Here is a 21,976-nt window from a genome sequence, read left to right as displayed (position 1 = left end):
TATTTCAGCATTAATGTCAACTTTTGTGGAGAATTGGCTGCCTAGGTAGCAGAATGGTCACCATTTCCTAGCATTACGCTGTTAAGCTTTATTGCTGGCACTGCAAAGGGATTGATTGTTGTTGTTTATTCGTTCAGTCACTTCCAACTCTTTGTGACCTCCTGGATCAGCCCATGCCACAGCTTCCTGTTGGCCGTCACCACCCCAGCTCCTTCAGAGTCAAGCCAGTCACTTCAAGGATACCATCCATTCATCTTGCCCTTGGTCGGCCCCTCTTCCTTTTTCCTTCCATTTTCCCAAGCATCATTGTCTTCTCTAAGCTTTTCTGTCCTCATTATGTGGCCAAAGCACTTCATCTTTGCCTCTAATATCCTTCCCTCCAATGAGCAGTTGGGCTTTACTGGTTGGATCTTCTCACGGTCCAAGGCACTATCAGAACTTTCCTCCAGCACCACAGTTCAAAAGCATTGATTTGTGCCTGCTAGTAGAACTAATTGGTTTTCTCAATGTACTGTGAGAGGCCAAGCTTTTCATATGTTTATGTGAAGGCATTTAAGGTGGCTTGTAGGTCTTCCTTTGAGTGAGCATAACAGAGATTGTTGTGATCTTACTTTTGTTTTTCAGCCTGCTGAGGTTAAAGAGCTTGCCATTTGTCCAATTTGTGATTTCCAGTGGGAAATCCGGTGGGAAGCTACCTGTCAACATGGTGTAAAATCATAGCTACGGAGATGGCAAATAAGATGGGGAAAATAACACATCCCTGTTTGACACCTGATCCCACCTTAAATTGGTCACTTTGGGATTGTTTACCAAATTACATTTTGGTGGTTCAGGCTAAGTTCATTAGCAGGTATGATTGCAAATAGATTCAGGCTTCATATAATGTCTACCCATGCCCTCTTTCTCCCATAAAAAGAATCAACCATTTATTTAAGTGATGACATTTTGGAAAGGTCTCAAGCACTTCAGTTATCAACAAGAGATAGCAAGTGGTCTATTTATTTCAATAATTATTTTTAAAGACTTTGCTGTATAATCATGACTGCACTGGATGTATAAACCTGTGGTTCCTGACCTTTTTTTGACCAGGGATCACTTTGACCAGGGACCTCTTTGACCAGGGACCACTCTCAAACATTAGTACTAAAAGCGTTACAAGTCAGTTTTTGGTCAACTTTAGATTTGGTTTCATTATTTGGGGTGCTGATTCAAAAAATTGCATTGAATAGACCACATCAGTTCTAGTTTCTGATATAGAACATATGTCATCCAGTAGTCGCCATCTGCTCGCCAACAGAAAAACCTATTTAATAATCTAGAGCTGATGTGTTCTATTCAAGGAAATGGGACTGGTCAGCAACAGGGAAGGAATAACAGGCAGTGCAAAAGGAGTGGAAATAAAATAAATAAAATAAAGAGGAAGGAAACTCACGGACCAGATTAACATTAATTTGTTACTTCTAAACAATTTTTATTAAAAATCATGAGGAATTATCTTGTGCCATTTTTTATCTTTTAAAGGGGAGCTAAAATACCCCTGCTGCTTAAACAATGATTTTATTAAGACTAGATATATAGCCCAAGGAAAAAGGTGACTGAAACAAGTGTGAGCATTGAGTTAAGGAGAGTTACCCATGAGTAGCAGGCAATTAAGACTATGGAGTCTGTTTTGAAATATGGGATTAGTAACAAGGAAACATACTCATCATCGAGGAATAGATTATAAAGTCTGATTTCTCCACAAGCATCTGCCTCTCCAACAGGAATCATTGCTCTGAGAAGCATAATGAATCCTGCTCAAAGAAAACCACAGGAGAAAAAGAAAAGTCCCAACCCAAATGTTATCAGCCAAATAAATAGAAAATAATGCAATTGTCTAACAGTGTGTAACAGCAGCCTGAGGAATATTTTAACTAGCTATTTTCACAGCGATGCTTAATATGCTACTTTCTCAAGCATACCCTGAAATATATAATTTACCATCATATTTCTGTACATTTGACTTTAATATAATGATGCCTTCCTCCCTTCACCACACCAGAATATTGGGTGCATTAAATTGCTTGTGTAAGAACAATTTTCGAAAATGTAAAAGCTCAAGTTGATGCTAGTGACCTCAAAAGAAAACCACTCCATCTCTGCCCCAGCCTTTAACCTCTCTGTAACAGCTGTAATTCATCATAGGGACAATACTCCTCGTGTCACCTTTCTCTGAGGGCTGTAATTTGTCTTTTTATCTCCCACACTCCCTCTTGGCTTCATGCCGTTGCTCTGTAGACTGTTCTCTTTGCAGTCTGAGGTGCTGAATGCCACAAGAAAAATGGTGAGCTCTTGCTAAAATTATCTTCAGGAACAATGCCTTATGCATGATAGCAGGACCAAAGAAACAAATAAGTCCAAGACAAATGCAGACATCTAGCCATCTATGGTGACCCAGCCTACAACAACCTCACTTGAACCTTAGTTTTTGCTACATACCTAGAGATTAGAGCCCTGAGTTAGCAAGCTTCTAGGGGAAAAAACAAATGGAAATATGAAAAATGCATAGCCAGAGGGCAGTATTTTGCTTGTTAATGCACAAATAATTGTGCAGCCATAAACTCAATACTACTAAAGAGCACACAGGAAGAGCATTTGTTGTTCCCATTGTTGCTCCTGTTGTTGTTGTCTGTCTTCAAGCAATTTTCAACTTATGGGAACCAGGATGTTTTTTGAAACTAAGAGTATGTGACTCAGTGTGTTTTCATGGCTGAATGGGGATTCAAGTCTTGTTCTCCAGGGTCATAATGAAAACTCAAACCACTTTGACACACTGCCTTCTGGAGCCCTTTGATGAACAAGAGTGTTCGAGTCAAAAGAGAGAGAAATAAGGAAAAGCTACATGGATACTTCAATAAGCTTGTGATTTAGTTTTTCAGAATTGTAAAAGTTGACTGTGGTACTCGTCTCTAAAGTCAGGGTGTGTCTTAGAATTGTGGATTCTAAGACACATAAAGGTAAAGGTTGTCCCCTGACATGAAGTCCAGTCATGTCTGACTCTGGGGTGTGGTGCTCATCTTCATTTCAACCCTAAGACATATAAAGGTAAAGGTAAAGGTAGTCCCCTGACATTAAGTCCAGTCATGTCTGACTCTGGGGTGTGGTGCTCATCTCCATTTCTAAGCCGAAGAGCCAGCGTTGTCCGTAGACACCTCCAAGGTCATGTGGCCGGCATGACTGCATGGAGCGCTGTTACCTTTCCGCCGGAGCGGTACCTATTGATCTACTCACATTTGCATGTTTTTGAACTGCTAGGTTGGCAGAAGCTAGGACTGACAGCGGAAGCTCACGCCGCTCCCCGGAATCGAACCTGCGACCTTTCGATCAACAAGCTCAGCAGCTCAGTGCTTTAACCCACTGCGCCACCGGGGGGCCCCCTAAGACATATACACATATACATATTCATACATATTCACTGTTGGTGATACTGAAATAAGCATGTGTCTGACAACTGATGGTGTCTTAAAATCAGATTAATATAGTATATCCTCAAGCTCCAGCCCACTGACAGAGGCAATAGCTTTCTCACACACTACACATATGATAACACTAGTTAATACTTAACCTCACGAGGGTGCTCTTGCCCATTTTAACACAGTTCCTTGCTGTCACCCAGCCAACATCATACTACATTCTAGTAACTCCCTTCACAATTCATATGGCTTTACTAACCTTGGCTTTAGGTAACACCTTTCTTTCTGCCTTTGTTTACCAATAACCAACAAAACCATTCAGCAGCTTGCAATACACATGCTGGTGGTACTGACTGGGAGCACACCACTCCAGATCAGTATCACCATTTGTGTAGATGGACCCTCTGTTAGTGCCAAAGGTGCTGCAAAACTCCTTTGCATAATAATAACAGCTAGCAGATCATTATTTTAACTATGTACACATTGTCTCCTTCTCTTAGCATGGTGAACTGTATTTCCAGTGTGACATCCTCTGAACCAGTAAATGAAGAAAGATAATCAATTATCTCTGAGATGCACCAAAAAAACACAGTGGATTTCCCCTTCTGAGAGTGATGAGAAGTCTACACTTGGAACCATACATTACGAATTCCCTCTCCTAGTCCACAGTGAAGAATGTGAGCTAGCAGACAAAAGATGAGTAGCCAAAGAATCCACAGTAGGGATATAATTCTTTGCTAGTGTTGTTCTTAAAGGAAACAACAAGTACTTTGAGCAATTTTATTCCTACTGTAAGAAAATATTCAGAACCTGTGCTAAATTTGCATGTGGCATTTAGGATAGCATCTTCTGCATAGGAAATCACATTATCTACACAGAAAGCAAAAATTAAAATATTAATTTCTGCATCAAAAATGTAATTTGTTGTACAATATAAATGAACAAGTCCCATGCTACTACTGCACCGAAAAGTCCCAAACTGTGGAGATTTTCATCAGATCAGGGTGTTATGACATTTAACAAATATACTTTCCAACAATATTATTCCCCAATTCTTTCCAGCCCCTAATCAAACCATCAATGTATAGTAACATCTACCTGTTTGCAAAGAATCCCCATCATTGTATTCTCCCTGGGGGAAAAGCCATGAAGAGTTTGGCGATACAGGAAAATAAAAGGGGCATTTCTTTTGCCTTGCCAAGAAATGCCCAGCAGGCAGCTTAGCATTGCTCTCAAAGGGACTGAATTAACATGGACAGATGCTAGACTTGAGATGCAGGACACATTTAGAAAGCATCTATCCTATTTCAAGATTCAGGTGAGAATACTGATTTCATTATATGCAGATATACATGGCAGAAGTGCATATACATTGTATATTCTGAAAGGATTTAATTGTTCCCACATCTGGTGAATATACAGATGTACATTGCACATTGAGAACATTCACCATGACAGCAATTTCAAGTCTACTCAGAAGTAAGTCCCATAGAACTCACCAGGTAAATATGCATCAGGGTATAGGCACTAGATCTCCCTCTCAACTGAGTCCTTTCCTGCTGTGACAGAACAGTGTTTCAAAGACAAAATATCTTGGCAATTCAACAGACATAAACCTATAATAAGGTGTTTATGTTTTTAAAGATAGTCATTTCTGGCCTTAATCGTGATGACAGCATCTCTAATATCCCTGCCATTTTAAAAAAAATGAAGGTAACTGAAGTAATTTTCAGTTGCTTTGTATTCTATACCTGCTTCCAGATGGTTTATAGAACAGCTTTTCAAAAGCAACTCTAAGATATCAAAATATTTCCTGAGGCGATTCAGTAGTGAGGATTTGTGTGTGTGTGGAGTGTGTGTGTATACACATACTGTATGTGTGTATATGTGTGTGTGTGTGTATATACATATAGTGTGTGTGTGTGTTGATTGCACAATGAAACCAATCAGGTAAGGGAGAACTAGTATATTTATTTTACATTGAATTCATAATTGCAGACACACTCCATGGACCAGTCTGAAGCATCCAAATGCAGCATGCACCAAATGGTACAGCTTAGTGGCCAAGAAAAGCTATGCCACATTACAAATAGTAAATCAACTATTTTCAGCATCTGGGGGAGGCAAAATAGACCACATAAATGTGAGATTCAGATATGTACAATGCTGAGAATTTGCATCCCACATTTTGCATGTTCTTAAAAAAAGTCAACAGCACTTCATACCTGAACACTTTTTCATATGTAGACAAGTTTTCTATATATACTTAAGATGTACTGCCCCAAAGTGACACCTTGGTATTTGCAAATACATATACAGAAATATTAAAGAGCAGTTAACATACTCATGGTGGAACAATATTTTAGGCCTTGAAAGTTCACTTTTCACCATTGGCCATATTGAAGAGCTGAAGGGAACTGAAGTCCAAATAAATCTTGAAGATGTCACAAAAATCTTGGCTACTTTTTGGTAATGCAGATTAACTCAGGTACTCCCTCTAAAAAAAGATCACATAAGTATATGCAGCAGAGAATTTAGACAAGCAGGCATTGGCTCAGTATTTATTGGTCTTCAAACTAGCTGTTTAAGGCACAGTCCAATGAGCTGAATCTCCTGACTTCTCCTAGCCTTTTTTTGTCAGATCCAAATACTAAGAGAGGCACCATTTAGCACAACATCATCTTCATAAGAACAGGAACACCCAACTCCCACCCAGAGCAAATTGCGAGCAGAATGGAGATCAGCAGATTTACCACCTCCAGGAGACTTGACTTTAATGATGTGGACAACTTGAAAGGCTTCTGCTGTGGGAGAGGTAAATATTCATGACAGATACATTTTAAGAGACTTTCCAATACGGCATCACACAGCAGGTGTTGCATTTTTTTCAGGAAGTCCTTGTCTTTACTTTCCAGTATTAATATTTTTAAAGTGTTTGCAATGTTCAGTTTTAACAGGAACATTTGAGACTCTCTCTCTTGAATGTCTTCACACAAATTCTGCTAATATTAATTATGAATAATTAAATTAAAGATTATAAAAATTACCTGGTGCATTTGGGGATTTTGAGGGCTGGGGGGAGGGCAGTGGACAAATCATGTTAATTTCTCCTGACACATAAGAGGCTCTGTGGAGCAGCCTTTGAAAAATGGTCCAGAAATGGAGGCTTTCATTACAATGCATATATTAACACAGGCCTTCGGCTGATGTCTTTGTACATGCTGTCTTTTAAGTCCTGTATTTTAGGATTGAACTAGGGCTGAGAACCTATTCTGACATAACCTTACAGAATTATGCAGTTATTGAATTATGATAGTACATTATCAGACACTCAACCACATGAGCATCTGCAGGTGCTATGCATATCACCAAATGGCACGCACACATGATCCACATTCATATGCAATGCACAAACATGCAGAATGTGCATCAATGCATAATGCACATCCTTGTTCAATTGAACTATATTTAACCTTCATCTAAACAGTTCAATATTAGATCAAAATGTCCAACTGTTTTCATGAGGGGCTGTATGCAAGACACCAACAGGACTTCCCCTTAGCCATTAGAACCATGTGGCTGATTCCATAAGCAATTATCCTACAGTTGGTGTCAGTGGCAGGTGGTGGCTCTGATCACAGTTTGGAACTGTCCAAGGTGCTAAACAGTGCCCATTAAATATGTTTGATACATTTGGGGGCTCCTTCAAATTTCAGGCTAAAATTTGCAGTGGGTTTATCAGGCCACAAACATGGAAGCCACTTGCTGCAACCACCTAATCTGTCCCCCATTCTCCATAATATATCATAGCAGTCGCTTGAGCCATGATATCATGATAGCCGAACATCACTGACACCACCAACCCATGAAGCTAGGATGGAATACCATCATTCCACTGTGATACTAGCTAATGCAAGGTTTTCTTTTTGTTTTGTTTGGTTTTTTTTTTAAAAAAAGAATCCACTAAACTTTCCCAGACTAGGGATGAGCAAAAAGGTAGGATGAGAATAATATATATAATTTCTCCTTTGGGAAGCAACTATGTGTTTGCTGTAATTTCTAGACCAGCCTAACAAATGTTCTTATGTTGTTTTAGACCTAGTTGTTCTTCTGTATGACAAAATTGGGATCTTGAAATTCCAGAAGCTACTTTGCAAAATATGGACCTTTGCTGTGACCTTCCCAAACCGTGTTCATGTGCACTTTGTGATCATCCTGGAAAAAATCATGACACACACCAGAGGGATTTAGAATTCACCCAAGATTACACCCTCCCACTCTCCTGGCATTCAGAATATTTTTAAAGTGGGTGTACATTTTAGAAACCAAAGCGCTGGGCAGAGGTTCAAAATCAAAAGTGTTGAATGATTTCATTTCCAGATTTAGAGCTAAAAAACGACTCACACAAGTTATTAACATCTCCAGATCCAGATGGTTTGGCCACCTGTCTTGCAGCTTTGCATGCTGAAATGTACCTGTAATAGATTGAGAATTCCTACATTTTATCCACCCTCTGGTGCATTACAAAACCACACTCATTTTTAACTTGGCATTATTTCTGCTGGCTCTACCTCCTGGAGTATTTTGGGGGGAAATACTGAAATATTTTCCCCACTACTGTGGCTAAAAGTGTTTCATGGGTTTGGCTTAGCAATTACCTTGGTCCTCATAATGGCTTTGATAGCAGCTTCAAACTCTTCTGAATTATTGTAGTCCACAGTCCACACATGCGGTCTCCCTATGAAATCCTCTGCATAAGGATGCTGGGACGATACCTAATACACAGAAAAGAAATGTATTTCTTCACCCTTCTTAAAGTAGGCATTGTAACTGGATGCATTACAGAAAATATGGCAAGCATTAAAAGAGGCACCAAGGGTGGAGAAAAAGAAAGCAACGAAAACCTTAATGGTGTTGTTTCACATTAAAAGGATAGCACTCCAGGGATGTTATGGAGGAAATATTCAAAGTCAAAAATGAGATAAGAAATCAAGGTCTAGTTTTCTAAACTCTGCACAGCAGGTGGTTGGTCCCACACATCACAATGTACTGCATGCATATTTTCTTGCAATGTACTATATGCATTTTATAAGAGAGGACTAACATGAAAAGTAGGCCAAAAGCTTGGAAATTTATATTTCAAAAGTAATTATTTTGAGTTATTTTTCCCATTGCAATCATTGCTTTTGAAAGTAGTGTTTAACTACATTTCAACAAAGTCTGGTAGATTTCCAACACCAGCCTTGTTTCTTTTCAACAAGGCAAAAACAGTTACATTTACTTCTTTTAAAAATGAGTGTTTTTTTTTGTTTTTGTTCAACTTCATGAACCAAGTTTTGATCCTTGTGACTGTTTTCTCCATCACTTAGTGAAGCCAATGTGTATCTCAGTAACTGAACATTAATTTACTTTAATACTATAAATGTCTTCAGTTATTCTTCATTATGTTGCAATCTTGATGTATCAAAACAATAGCTCATTGTTTGAGTATAAAGGAATTACTTATAAGAGTTTGCAGTGTTAGTATAATCAATTACTTTAGTTACTTACATATTTTTGTAACTAGTTACTTCTGAGTTCTGAATATTCCTTGTTTAACATTGTTCATATTTTTCTTTTAAAAAACCACATTGATGCAGGACATTGTAAGTAATGTAAGCAATTTCAGAAATTAGAAACAATGTGCTGAAAGGAGGTATGAATCTCTTGGATTTAGTATCCTATCCTCCCAGGAACACACTGGGTCCTCAGAAGGATGGGATTACATTTCTAGGGCTTTACATTTTCAAATCAACTATGCACAGGAAGAAACATGCTTAGGGTTTTCCCTATGACCTCCTTTGTTTCAAAGGAGGCTTACCTCTCTAGATGTAGGCTTCCCTCTGAAAAATTCATGGTTGAGTGAACTGTGGGGTGGATTGAAACGAGCTTGAAGAAAAACACAGCCGTTGGCAATTGCTTCCAAAGGGGCAGGGCCTTCGTAGGGGAAACCAAATCCAATGAAGAGCTGCAGAAGACAAACCCAGACATTTCAGCAAAACTTCACCTTTTCATATCATTTCTGTTATTTTCTCTGTCATGTTGCTTTGGCTGGAACATAGGCTGGCCATAATAGAAAACAGGAATCGGGATTTGGATTTCATGAAAGGGATTTGTTCTAACTGCATTTGCATTGCTAGTAGGAGAGATGCTGTGGAATTGTCTCCGTAATGGGCAAAAATAAATTGGTGGTACCTGGAGTTGGTTGGGTGTGGAGCAACGTATGAGGTTCTGCCTGAGGCTGAAATATATCACAAATTGCAGGAACCTTTGACTACAGAACTCATTGTTATTCACTAGCAGTGGGAATTCACATTATACCAAGTCCTCCTTTTGCCTTTGTTTGGAATACTTACCTATTGGCTGTAAGCCTGCAATCACTCCACAGAGGGCAACTTGGTGGATCACAATAAACACATCTGAATTATCATATGCTCCAGATACACTCTATTCATTTGCATGTATTAGCAGTCACTCATTAGCCCTTTCCCCATGATTTTCATATTTAGGCCACAGATGTCAAATTAGAGTTTGTAAACATGTTCAACACACTATTTTGTAACATTCTTTATTTAGAGATATTGTTGTCTTTACATAACCAACTGCATTAGCCTCTAGGAGTGGGGGCAGAAGACAAAAAAAAAACATGATAAGGATTTAGAACAGGGTGTGAATTGAAAATTTGGAATTTGACTTATTTGTGCCCTTGCTTTGAGTCCATCAGCATCTTTCTCCTATTTTTCAAAGCTTAGTGCATTTCTGCCTCTGTGTGTCCTATAAAATTATTTCCATTTTAATGTGACAGTTGGGATTCCCCAGAGACCAAGGAGGTGTCTTTGTGCAAGCTGTTCTGGGCTTCCCCTTACTTTCTGCATGGTGCTTCCTTTCTGTCATGTAGAGAGACACATGGTCAAAGAGGGATGTTGTGGCTATTTTGAGGAACATGCCTTTCCACATGACCAAACAGCAAAAAGCTTTTGGCCAGCCTCTTGGGAAGCACCTTCTAGGGATAAATACACTCCGAAGAATATGTGCCACATAAACATTCAGCCAGGCTGTCATTCTAAGCACTCTTTACCAGGGAGCAAACTCCATTGAATACATTGAGCATTATTTTTGAATAAACCTGGATAGACATACAGCTGCCGGGGCCCATACAAGATCCATACATTACATGCCTCTCCATCTGCCATCCAGTTCCTTAACCATACCGAGTCTCCAGCCTCTGAGCTTTTCTTCAGCAGTGAGGGGCACCCCCCCCCCTTTAGACTACCTGCACCATTTTCTGTTCACAGCCTCGTTTGCTTCTTTTAAATCAGTTATTAAATCTACTCCTGCCATTAGGCAGAATGCAACATCCATTTCAGAAGGTTGGAAGCTTCTGTGCTGGGCTTCCTGAGTCCTGTGATCCTTTCTTTCTCTTATCTTGAGACCCTATGCACCAAAAACTACCTTTTTGCCCATATTTAATGGAAGATGCCACCCAATTGCTGGTGTTGAATTAAAATCAACTGCCAAGGAAGAAAGCTTCTATATGGAAACCACTTATATCAAAGCTGGGCTCCTGGAGATAGCCCCTCACTTTCAATTCCAGTTGAAAACCATGAGGGGAAAAGAAATCTTCTGAACTTAAGTGCACCAACTTGGTGTAGTGCTTTGAGCATTAAAATATGACTCTAGAGACCAGAGTTTAAATTCCTGTTCAGACATGGAAGCCTACTGAGTGACCTTAGGCAAATCACATATTCAGACAAAGGCAAAGAAATTCCCTCTTAAACAAACCTTGCCAACAACACCCTGTGAAAGATTTCCTTTAGGGTTGCAACAATTTGAAATTATTTTAAGGCACACAATAACAATTCTGAAGACAGAAAATCAACTAAATAAATAAATAAATAAATAAATCTGGAATTGGAAAAGTATGCCATTTTATACTTTGCCTCAGTAAACAATCTTCCTTGGACTGCTCACTGCAGAAGACTATGTGTAGACTTTAGCCCTACTAAAATAAGAATAGCAATAGTCCAGAAGAGTGGGTGGAATTTATTTATTTATTGGTTTGATTTATTTATATCCCACATTTCTCTTTATTTGTTTGTCTGTTTGATTTATAGCCCACCTTTCTCTCAGTACAAAACCAAGGCAGTGAATAAACCAAGCTGATTAATAAGCTCATAGTATTAATAAGCTTAAATGATGAGCAGGGCACTTCTGCATTCAATAAGATCCAGGTTAGTTCAGCTCCTTGTCACATAGCCCAGCTGGCGAAAGGGAAGGTATGCACCACTACTCGTGGTGCCCTGTGCGCCCTCCCTCCTCTCCTCATCACACATGGAGGGCAGGAAAGGTTGTGTTGGCACCCTTTCCCACCCCCATCACATGTCAGACTGCGGCTTTTATCATTGACCCGACCAGGTGTCAAGTTATCTTGCAAGCTCGGGCCAGAAGAAAAAGGGAGTGAATTTTCTTCTCTCTGTCTGACAGAAACTTTCTCATGAGAACTTGACTTTTCCCTTGAAGCCTCTAAATCAAAGCCTGTAGGATTTTTACTGTCCAAAGTGTCTCCATCTTGAACCTCGTCCTCATTGATCACTTCAGCCTCACTATCCAAATTAGGCCCATCAACATTAACATCAACGTTGGCATCAACATTAGGCAATACAATCAGAGATTCAGGTTCACACACAGGCTGAGTCCCAACAGGTGGGGCCTGCTGTGTATTGTGTGATGGTGCACAACAGGCCCTGTCAACGCTGTGCATGGGGTATTTTTCCCCTGTGTGAAAAGGTCCTTTGTATCAAACAAGAGATTTTACAATTGTAATCAGTGGAGTCCATTCCCTCTTTTTTATTGAGAAAAGTAGAAGCTTTAATCAAGGAATATTTGAGAAAATAAATAGGTCTACCAATAAATATGCCCAATGCTTAAGAATAGGTATGTACCAATGGCTGTGGGGGCAGTGACCACAATGTTAGATTTTCAACAAAATCTCAGAAACAAAATTCCAATTTTCACTTCTAGATTTTTTATCACGCCGGGTGATTTTTAGGGAAGGTGGACAACACCAAATAGCAGGAGCCATTTTTCCTTCCTACATCTGCCTGCCACACTACAGCAACACATTTATGTGTGTCAGAAGTGATGTGATATCTTTGTTTCTGTTTTGGGGGATTCAGGGTGGAAAATTGTTGCCTTTTCAGATTGCTTTAGGAAACTTGGAGTGTTTGTGGGACAAGAAACACTCCAAAATCAGTCTGGGGGAAAATGAAAATGTTGGAAGGCCTCTGAGGAGCTCCTGTAGGTCAAATTCAGGGGTCCCAAGGAATACCTGTGCCCTATAGGCCACACTTTGCCCAACTCAGTTTTAGGGCATATTGGAATTGGAAATTGATAGGGAAATAGGCATCAGAACATGTTGCCATTAAAAGGGCTCTCACACTTTTACATTATCTTCCCTTTGAGAAAAGTTTCCATTCTGACTATAGATGGATCAAACATCTCATCACAAAGGGCAAAATTCGGTGGCCCAAAGAGCCCGCTGGCTCCCATCAATAGACCCCAACACAACTCTGTGGTGAAGATGGGTAGAGCCAAGGGAGGCTGCCTGTGTTTCCATTACAAGTAATGGGAGGAAGCCACACACTCCAAGTGTGCTCCACGCTTCCCCGCATGGGATCAGCTGGGAGAGGAGTGAGGTGATATGGGGTGATGGGTACTCCATGCTCCCTGACAACACCGAGCAACTCCAGTGGCCATGTGACAAAGTTACAACAAGTCATTTTTGCTTATAACAGGAGAAACAGAAAAAAAAGTTTTAAAAAGATTTTGGAGGTGAGGGCAATGGCAGTAGGTGAATTCTGTGTCCATGGAAAAGTAAGAACCCTTTCACACTAACTACATTGTTCTAGTGTTAAGGTTCTGCTTTAATTGAAGGAGGGGCATTTAGAAGTCTCTGCCAGGGAGCATCTCTAGGTGATCTTGGTCAAACTACAAATCCTGGGATTTCACAAGATGCAGACCTTGCATCGAAAGTGGAATCACAGCACTATACTTGCATAGTTTGAAAATGCCATCATGAATCTGTTATAGATTTTAGTCTGAACTTTAAAGTAGCTATCCATGAAGCTAAAAGCCTGAGTGGATTCATGGTGCCTCTGACATGGAAGCCACCAGTTGCCATTTAATGAAGGAGAAGTTCTCCTAAATCTTACACCCTTGGTTTGGATGATGTGATGATGATGATTCCCAAGGAGCTAAAGAAATCAACAAATCATAGCCAATAAAGTATACATTGGAGAGTTTTATACAGGAGCAGACAGAAAACAGAGAACAAGCCTAATAAATTCCCTGTTGCAATTATACGCTCCAATGCCTTCCTTAGAACCATGAGCAAAATAGCTAAACCGTTGCAGCAGGAACCTCTGACTCCATAATTGTGGGGAAGATCTATCTCTAAGATCTTCAGCTATCTCTTTCCATAATGAGATTATACTTTTCCCAAGCCATTTCTTTTCAGCTCAGCTCTGTTCAACTCTCCTAATTCTATTATGCCATTTTGATACAAGCAGTGACTTCATCAGCCTCGCATGATCAGCTCTGCTAGTGGTTTGCTACTTTGCTTAGGAATTGATCAGATCAGAGGAGCAAGGAATGTCAATGGAAGAGGTGAGAAACCTTCTTCTCTGGGGGGACACATTTTCTCAAGGGTAGGGCTGACCTTAACATTAGCTTCAGGTGTCATAGAGGGTCAATGAGTTATTCCCTATTTACTGTTTTCATTGTATTTTTACTGCTAGGGATGGAAATTTGCTTGTGGAATGTTTTGCCTTGTGCAGAACGTAATGTGGTTGGTTTTGGGTACTTACGGTAACTAGCATGGGTAAGACAAGCATGATTTGCTACTTTGCCTCCGGCAGCAAAAATCTTGAACAAGTCTTGCTTAAGGTAAATCTCTCATGGGACCACCCTCTCTTCCTCCTCACATTGGCCACTCAATTCTCTTTTTACCTGTACAATTTGAATCCCTATTTCTGTCACCCACTCTATTTCTGTTGCCCACTTTTCTCCCTTATTCCTCTCTGACCAGCAAGTCACTAGGGGAGAGACAGATAGCTGGCCACTGTAATGATCCTGAAAGAAGCTTTGTGATTGATACTGCTATTTGATGCATGCTGACTTGGGAAGAAATGCCCTTGCATTTATTTAATTTGGTGTAAAACTGGAGGTTGAGTTAGAAGTTGAGTGCTAAATTGGTTAGACAGGTTGAGTATCACCTGTTCAAAATGCTTGAGATCTAAAATGTTTTGGTTTTCTTTTTTCCAGATTTCGGAATACCCGTATTTGCATATATATACATAATGAGATAACTTGGGGTTGGGATGCAAATCTAAACATGAAATTAATGTCATACACACCTTAGATACATAACTGAAGGCAATTATAAATACAATATTCTTAATGATTTTGTTCAACCTCTATTTTGCCTTCAGGTGTTACAAATTAAAGAAAAGACCAGCAAAAAAATCTCTTATATGCTTAGATAAGAGAAATGTATATATATCATTAATGTTCTTTTTTTAATTTGTGGGTAAGGATTTCTAAATGTACTGGACCGAGAAAGGCTGTGAAGGATGTAAAACTGGCTAATGAGAGACAGATGCAAGACTAAGCTTAATATCAGTCCCCCATGTACAAAGACAGCTGTTCCTTAACAGTTTAACTGATAAAGGTCCAGTCCATGCTGGTAAAAGAGAACCTCTGCTTTCTAATAGGCTAGATGTAGTTCTTATCTCCATGATGGATGGAGTCTTGCAGCACAGACTGGTAAGAACAGCTGAGAGAGAAGCTTCAATGACTCTCCACCATGCTGCTGACCACTTTAAAACCTTGCAGCACAGACTGGTAAGAAAAGCTGAGAGAGGAGCCTCCAGTGAGTGGCTGCATTGGGCTGCCTCTAATATTGGACCTTTTCCATCATCATCCCCTCTGGCATCGCTGCAGCAGTGTTCAAATCAGACAGGCAGTCTTGGGGCCTCCTCCACCATCGCCCCCTTGGCTGTTGTGTTACAACACTGGCTTGTTCAACCACTATTGTCATTGCTGCCCTTGGAGGAGATGCTGTGGCTTAATATACCTCAGTGTTTGATCTTTTATTAACATGTGACCCCCTTGCCCCCCCCCCCCAGACCAAATGTTCTGGTCTGGGTTAAATAGACTGGAGCAGCTGGATGCCTTTTGGGAATCTTTCATCAGCCCATTGGGCATTCCTTAAGGGCAATTGGGTGTGGGGTGGATTGGACTAATTTTAGATGGGGGTGGGCAGTTTGCTACCGGGCTCAATTCAAAGTGTTGGTGTTGGCCTTTAAAGCCCTAAACGGTTCTGGCCCAACCTACCTATCCGAACGTATCTCGGCCTATCAGCCCACCAGGACCCTAAGATCTTCTGGGGAGGCCCTGCTCTCTATCCCGCCTGCTTCACAGGTGCGGCTGGCGGGGACGAGAGACAGGGCCTTTTCTGTGGTGGCCCCTCGGCTATGGAACGCCCTTCCCATGGAGGTAAGATCAGCCCCCTCGCTGATGGTTTTCTGAAGAAGATTAAAAACCTGGATTTTCGAACAGGCATTTGGTTAATCGGTGCAATGAATGTGATGATTACAGGAATGGTAATATGGACGACGAAACTGGATCACGATTTTAGTCATGAGATGCATTGGGTTGTTATTGTTGTGTCAATATTGTGTATTATGCTTTTATGGTTTTAAATTGTATATCGTTGACTGTTGTACCTTTGTTGTAAACCGCGTTGAGTCGCCTGTTAGGCTGAGAAACTGCGGTATACAAGTAAAATAAATAAATAAATAAATGTGACAATGTTTTGAGGATGCTAGGCTGTTATTTATCAAGGTTTGGGCCATTTAAGCCACTGGACTGTAAGACCTGTAATTGTGCTTCAATGCAATGTAATTTTGATATGTTTGAAATGTTTTAATATGTTTTAATCATTTCAAAGACTATTTTAATTTATATGTTTGTGTTTCTTACAGTTTTATAATATTGCATTCTATTGATATTGTTGTTATCTGAATCTGGCATTGAATTGTTGCCATAGTTTGTAAGCCGCCCTGAGTCCCCCTTTGGGGTGAGAAGGGCGGGGTATAAGTACAGTAAATAAATAAATGGATCCATCAATAGATAGATAGGGAGGGAGGAAATGGAAGAGTAAGAAGGAAGAAGAGGAAGGGAAAGAGAAATAGAGTGAATGAAAGAGAGCAAAACTGAGAGACTGGTTGCTGCCTCGACAGATACCATAACGCCTAGGATGCCACAACACTATTATATCTCAGTGTTTAGATGATGTAAAGTCTCTCTGTGAGGGTAGCATATATTTGTCTATGACTGCATATAATAAAAGAGCTTAAAATATTATCAGAAAACCAGCTCAGTATCCCACATTCACATCTTGAGATTCCAGTGTTTACGAGTTCTTAAATGGAATATAACGACTGTTTAGACTTTATCATGGTTCATGAGTTGGAAGCCGAGGCAACGAGAAGATGATGAGAAGAATACAGATTAGTTGACAAATGGAAAAGAACACTCCCTCAGCCTAAAGAGACAAAACACACCTGTTTCACTTAACCCAGCTGCTCGGTACTGTGTGCATCTTGCTATCCACTGCCATGTCAGCCATGGGTGGGTTGCCCCCCATGGAAAGCTTGGACACAAGAAAACACAGGGAACAAAGGACCAAAGCAATCTGTTGCAGCATAATAAAATTTACATAATACAGTTTCCTGTAAGTTTATGTCCTGAAATGCTGGACATCAATACCATTCAACCATTACTAGCTAGTAAGTGCAGTCTTCCTGAAGCCAGTGGCTTCCCAGAGTGTTGGGCTTAAGCTCCTGCAATCCCTAGACACACCAGGTTCGGTGAGAGAGGTGAAGCTGTACCATTTACCTCTTTAGGTGTGTGGTAGTTGATAGCTTGAATGATATGAATCACCTTTGATTTTAATCTTTAAAGGGTTTCTGTATTTGAACAGCTTCTTTAAATCTTGATTACAAATCCAAAGCATTTTCACTGCCCCATTGATAGGAAAACCACAATCCTCAGTTGGTTTGGGTACATCCACTGCCCCAGTAGGTCCGTTGGCACCACAATGCAAAGGAACTATCCACTACCCTTGATACACATATCCATGCTTGTAGCCAGGATGACAGCGAAGTTGCATGATATTTTTAACAGGTGTTCTTATTGCTAAAACACACTTTTGCTTCATGTGTTGGGAGGGGGGGGGGCATAATGACAAAAAGTACCTTGGCCTTCCTTAGCAGCTGCTGGAATTCATGCTGTGGCAGAAGGCCATGATTCTTGACAAAAGCTGGAACCTCAGGGGGGCGCTGCGTTTCATAATAAACGGTGCCATGGATCTCCATGTACTTGTTAAGGATGGCTAGAAACGTCTCTTTGCCCTGAGGGAGGAAAGAAACAAAAATAATCTCACTAGTGTCAGCTAAGAGCCAAAGGTTTCAATCCTGCAAGAACAACCAGATTTCATCACTTTCCACAGATCTTGCTCAGAAACCTAGAATAAATCAAAATGAAATTCTCCTTGTAGACAAATTATGAGAAATCAGTTCAGGTAATAGTTGGAGAATGAATCAAATGAGACACAATTTGAGAAATTCATGCCAAAAAACCTTTTTGAACCATGATCTCATTGGAAGATCCTTTCCCAACATAATAGTAATGCTGCTCTACCTTGCAGCAATGTTACAAGGATTACTGCAATCTATTTCAGAGATAGGGAAGGTGTAGCTTCCAGATGTTGTTGGATTGCAACTGTCACCATCTATCACTTTAAGCCCCGTGGAGCTACACTCCAACAGCATCAAGAAGGCTGTGCTTTGGCTGCTGAATGAGAAAAGTAACAAGGAGGACTCACTATTCAATTAAAGGGGATGGCCACTTGAACCATAATACCTTGGAAAACAAACACAGGAAGAGTCCATTATTTTTCTCTTCTTTGATTGCTACTTTGCAGGAAAATAGACAAGGTCTCAAAGGGTTTGAAAAGAAGTATTTATTTGCAGCTTCCTCACACTTTTCCTTTTTGGGAATGGGGCTCACATTAGGTTGATTAACTCTGGAGCTCATTTGATGTTACCTTTTAAGAATTGCACGTAGTCGGTAAGAACTTCATTATCGCTCCATCAAGTGAATAGGCTGGCGGATCAATATATGTCATGCAATGTTTCCAAACGTGGATCTCTTTTCGCTGCCAGCATAAATTCTACACAAAAGAAGCAACTTCCCCTTTGAATTCAGCTGTGGTCAGCACTGCCCCTTGCAGAATAAGCTTCTTTTCATTTGCCCTCCCCCTATTTCCTTGCTTTCCTCAGCATTAAGAGACTAAGACCAGCCATATTAAATTGTGAAGGGGGAGAGAAATGGGGGATATATAAGTGGCAATTAATCGTGCAATGAAATGAAGCGCTTCCCAGGCACTAAACCTCGAGCACATTCTCCCGACAAATTCTCATAGACTCAGGAGTAAGGAAAACCTTGGCATTACTGATTAAGGGCCCCATCACACTAGAGTGTGAATCCACTTTAAAAACAGTTGCTACTTCCTGCAGAATTCTGAGATTTGTAGTTTGGGGGGGGGACCTTTTAACAGCATCACTAAACTACAAACCCCAGAATTCTGCAGGAGGCAGAAACCAGATTTCATTCTCTAGTGTGATGAAGTAGTAAGGTTGTGTGGCTAGTTTGGTTGAATCCTGAAGTCAAACGGAATTTGGCCAACTCACTGAAGACAATTTGAACAGAAGACAACATAGTGCAAGTAAAGAAAAGCAGCCAAACACCATGTTCCAGTTCTGTTAGGTTTTAATTTAATTTCAGATCTGTACCCTTCAAAATGCTACTTCAATCATTATAAATATTTATTTCTGTTACCCTTTCAGTGCACAATTTCGGCTCTGAACTTGGGGGAGACAATCCCAGGGGCTTCACTCTGATTCCCTCCGAAACAAAGAAATGCTTCTCCAGAAAAGCAGAATGAGCTGTCCCTATTAGACAACAACTTACTTGGGCATACCCTTTGAAATGCAAACATTAAGGGTGGCAAGCACAAAACCTCATGGAAACAGCCAGTCTCAAAATTTGGCAAGGTTTATATCACCAAATGGCATGCACCTCTATGAAAGAAAAATACAGCTTGTTTTGGCTTCCTAACTTAAGTGGCATTTTTTAAAAAAGCTGAAGTGATTCTCAATCAAATCAGATTTGATCCAATCATGCCAACACAAAATGACAACTCATTTAAAATGTCTTCACATGTCATCTTCTTGTGCAACAGACAAGTTTAGAGTATTTTTTAACATGCAGGTTATAATGCAGGAAATATTTGTACAGCTAGCAAGGAAAAGAATTAATAAACTGAATATGAAATGTTTGAGGGTTAATGTAGATAACTATGTCTTTATGCTGCTGAAAATGTCAGTTTAGAGACCACAGGTTGAGAACCGCTGCTCTAAAGCATTCTATGCTGACACAGATTGGGGACCAAATTGCACAGCTTGGATGCATGGCTCTGTCTCCATGACACCACATATTGGGAAAACATGATAGAAGGGTACACCATCTCAACCAGACAAACAATATTGTGGATCACCTCTCCAAAAGCTGCAAAACCCATTGCATCATACAACAACACACATTGTCAGTGTGACCTTTGGCAGATTTTTCTGCTCTTCTCTCTGTTGTTGCTCTATACTAGAGAGAAGAGATTATGCAAAATGAATTGAGTCAGTCAGGGTTAGTCCACAAGTGTCCTTTGAGCTGCCAGGAAGTAGCTTGCATGACAATTTGTCCCTGAGACTGATATATAGAGGAAAGCCATTAAAATAAACAGATTAAAGGCCCATTGAAGGAATAATTGGCAATAAAAATAGTGTTGATAGTTTGTCAAAGAAATAAAATAGAGCATATTCTGAAAGGGCATTGGTTAGCTTCTAGGAATAAATAAGAATCTCACATATGTGGGGAAGTAACTATGTCCATATATGTGCTCAGAGCTCCCATGGCTGCTCTTTTATTTTGAACTTTAAAGGAGTTATCCAAGATACTGAATCCCATGCCTTAAATAAACTCACACCTTGGACAGTTCCTGTACATTTTGGACTAACACTCAGAATGGCTTCACTGTCCTACTGACGTGGAAGCCTACTTGATATTATTATTTCCAACTGGATTCAACGGAAAAAAATGGTACTGCTACTTGTGCTGCATTTGTATTTTATCACTGGATCTAGCAAATATGGATAGGATGAGTAAAATTATTCAGCATGGAAACCCTGTTTCCATGTAATATTTGCACCTAGCAGGAATGAATAAAGTCATTCACTGTAGCTTTGATGATGGCCATTTGCAGTTAGTTGAATTGCGGCTTTTCATGATGAGCACCACAAGTTATTCCCAGCCAAAACAAATGTATCTGTATGACTGACACCTCTGTAATTGACTGTTTATTTCATGTACAGTAGAGCCTCGGTATCCACTGAGGTTTAATTCTGGGACATTCCATGTACATGAAAATCTGTGGATGCTTAAGTTGCATTATACATAGTGAGTAAAAAGACACCCCTTATATAAAATGGTGGCCAGCTCAAGTGAGTGTACAAAAGATCCTGAGGATCTGTAAAATGGCAAGAAGCTCAGGGCACAACCAAATCAGGGTTTGTTTTATGGATTCAAGTGATGAATGGTTGAGTCCATGACTGCCGAACTCGTGGATAAAGAGGACCAACTGTATGTGCAAAATAAAAAGTTCTCTATGTTTCTTTTGTGCTATAATAATGGAAACCAATGAATTTATTTTTATAACAAGCCACAAGATACAAGTTGATAAAATAAACTCTATCACAGTTCTCCCAATGTAATAATTCAATGAAAATTCAATTTTATCATATGAAATGCTTAGCTAAATCTAAGAAATATATTAAAATACATGTAAATGACATAAATATAATTTGCAATGATTTGTCACAGTACCTGCAACTGGAAATCCCACATGTTGTGCATAGAGAAGCAACAAGACACGAGAATTAGTTCTTCTGTATTAACGACAACAAATAACAAGGTTTTCAGGAAGCTCTAAGATGGTGTGATATAAGTTAACATGAGCATTAAAAATTCTAGAACAGCTCTGCTGGATCAAACTAAGGTTTCTTCTAGCATTACATCCTGCATCCATCCAACATGATGCTTCGGGCTGCCTGCATGCAAGAACTCTCCTGCCTATTCCTGAAAATGCACTCTATAGCAACTGGGATCCAAGGAACTTCTATTTAACAGCTAGATTAGTGATAGTCATCTTCAGAACAGACCAGAGCATGATGCATGCCAAACTCATCAACCGGATGCTGTGTAACTTTAGAAATAACTGGGAAGACTATGACCAGAATCCTGTTACTTAT

At 40.0% G+C, this 21,976-nt stretch overlaps 1 protein-coding gene across 2 annotated transcripts in view; it reads right to left on the bottom strand.

Annotated features, from left to right (window-relative positions):
* The window catches only part of MGAT5B (alpha-1,6-mannosylglycoprotein 6-beta-N-acetylglucosaminyltransferase B), a 233,755-nt gene that overhangs the window by 13,902 nt on the left and 197,877 nt on the right, over nt 1-21,976 (bottom strand). For both annotated transcript variants that reach the window (XM_060764586.2, XM_060764587.2), the window contains 3 exons: nt 17,810-17,965; nt 9,313-9,459; nt 8,111-8,227 (listed from right to left, as the gene is read on the bottom strand). In XM_060764586.2, coding sequence (XP_060620569.2) covers nt 8,111-8,227; nt 9,313-9,459; nt 17,810-17,965 — 420 coding nt within the window. The remainder of the gene's footprint in view (nt 1-8,110; nt 8,228-9,312; nt 9,460-17,809; nt 17,966-21,976) is intronic.

This window comes from Anolis sagrei, chromosome 2, assembly GCF_037176765.1.
Source record: "Anolis sagrei isolate rAnoSag1 chromosome 2, rAnoSag1.mat, whole genome shotgun sequence".
NCBI lineage: Eukaryota > Metazoa > Chordata > Lepidosauria > Squamata > Dactyloidae > Anolis > Anolis sagrei.
Note: the sequence above shows the minus strand (reverse complement) of the source record. Positions and strands in the feature narration are given on the sequence as shown.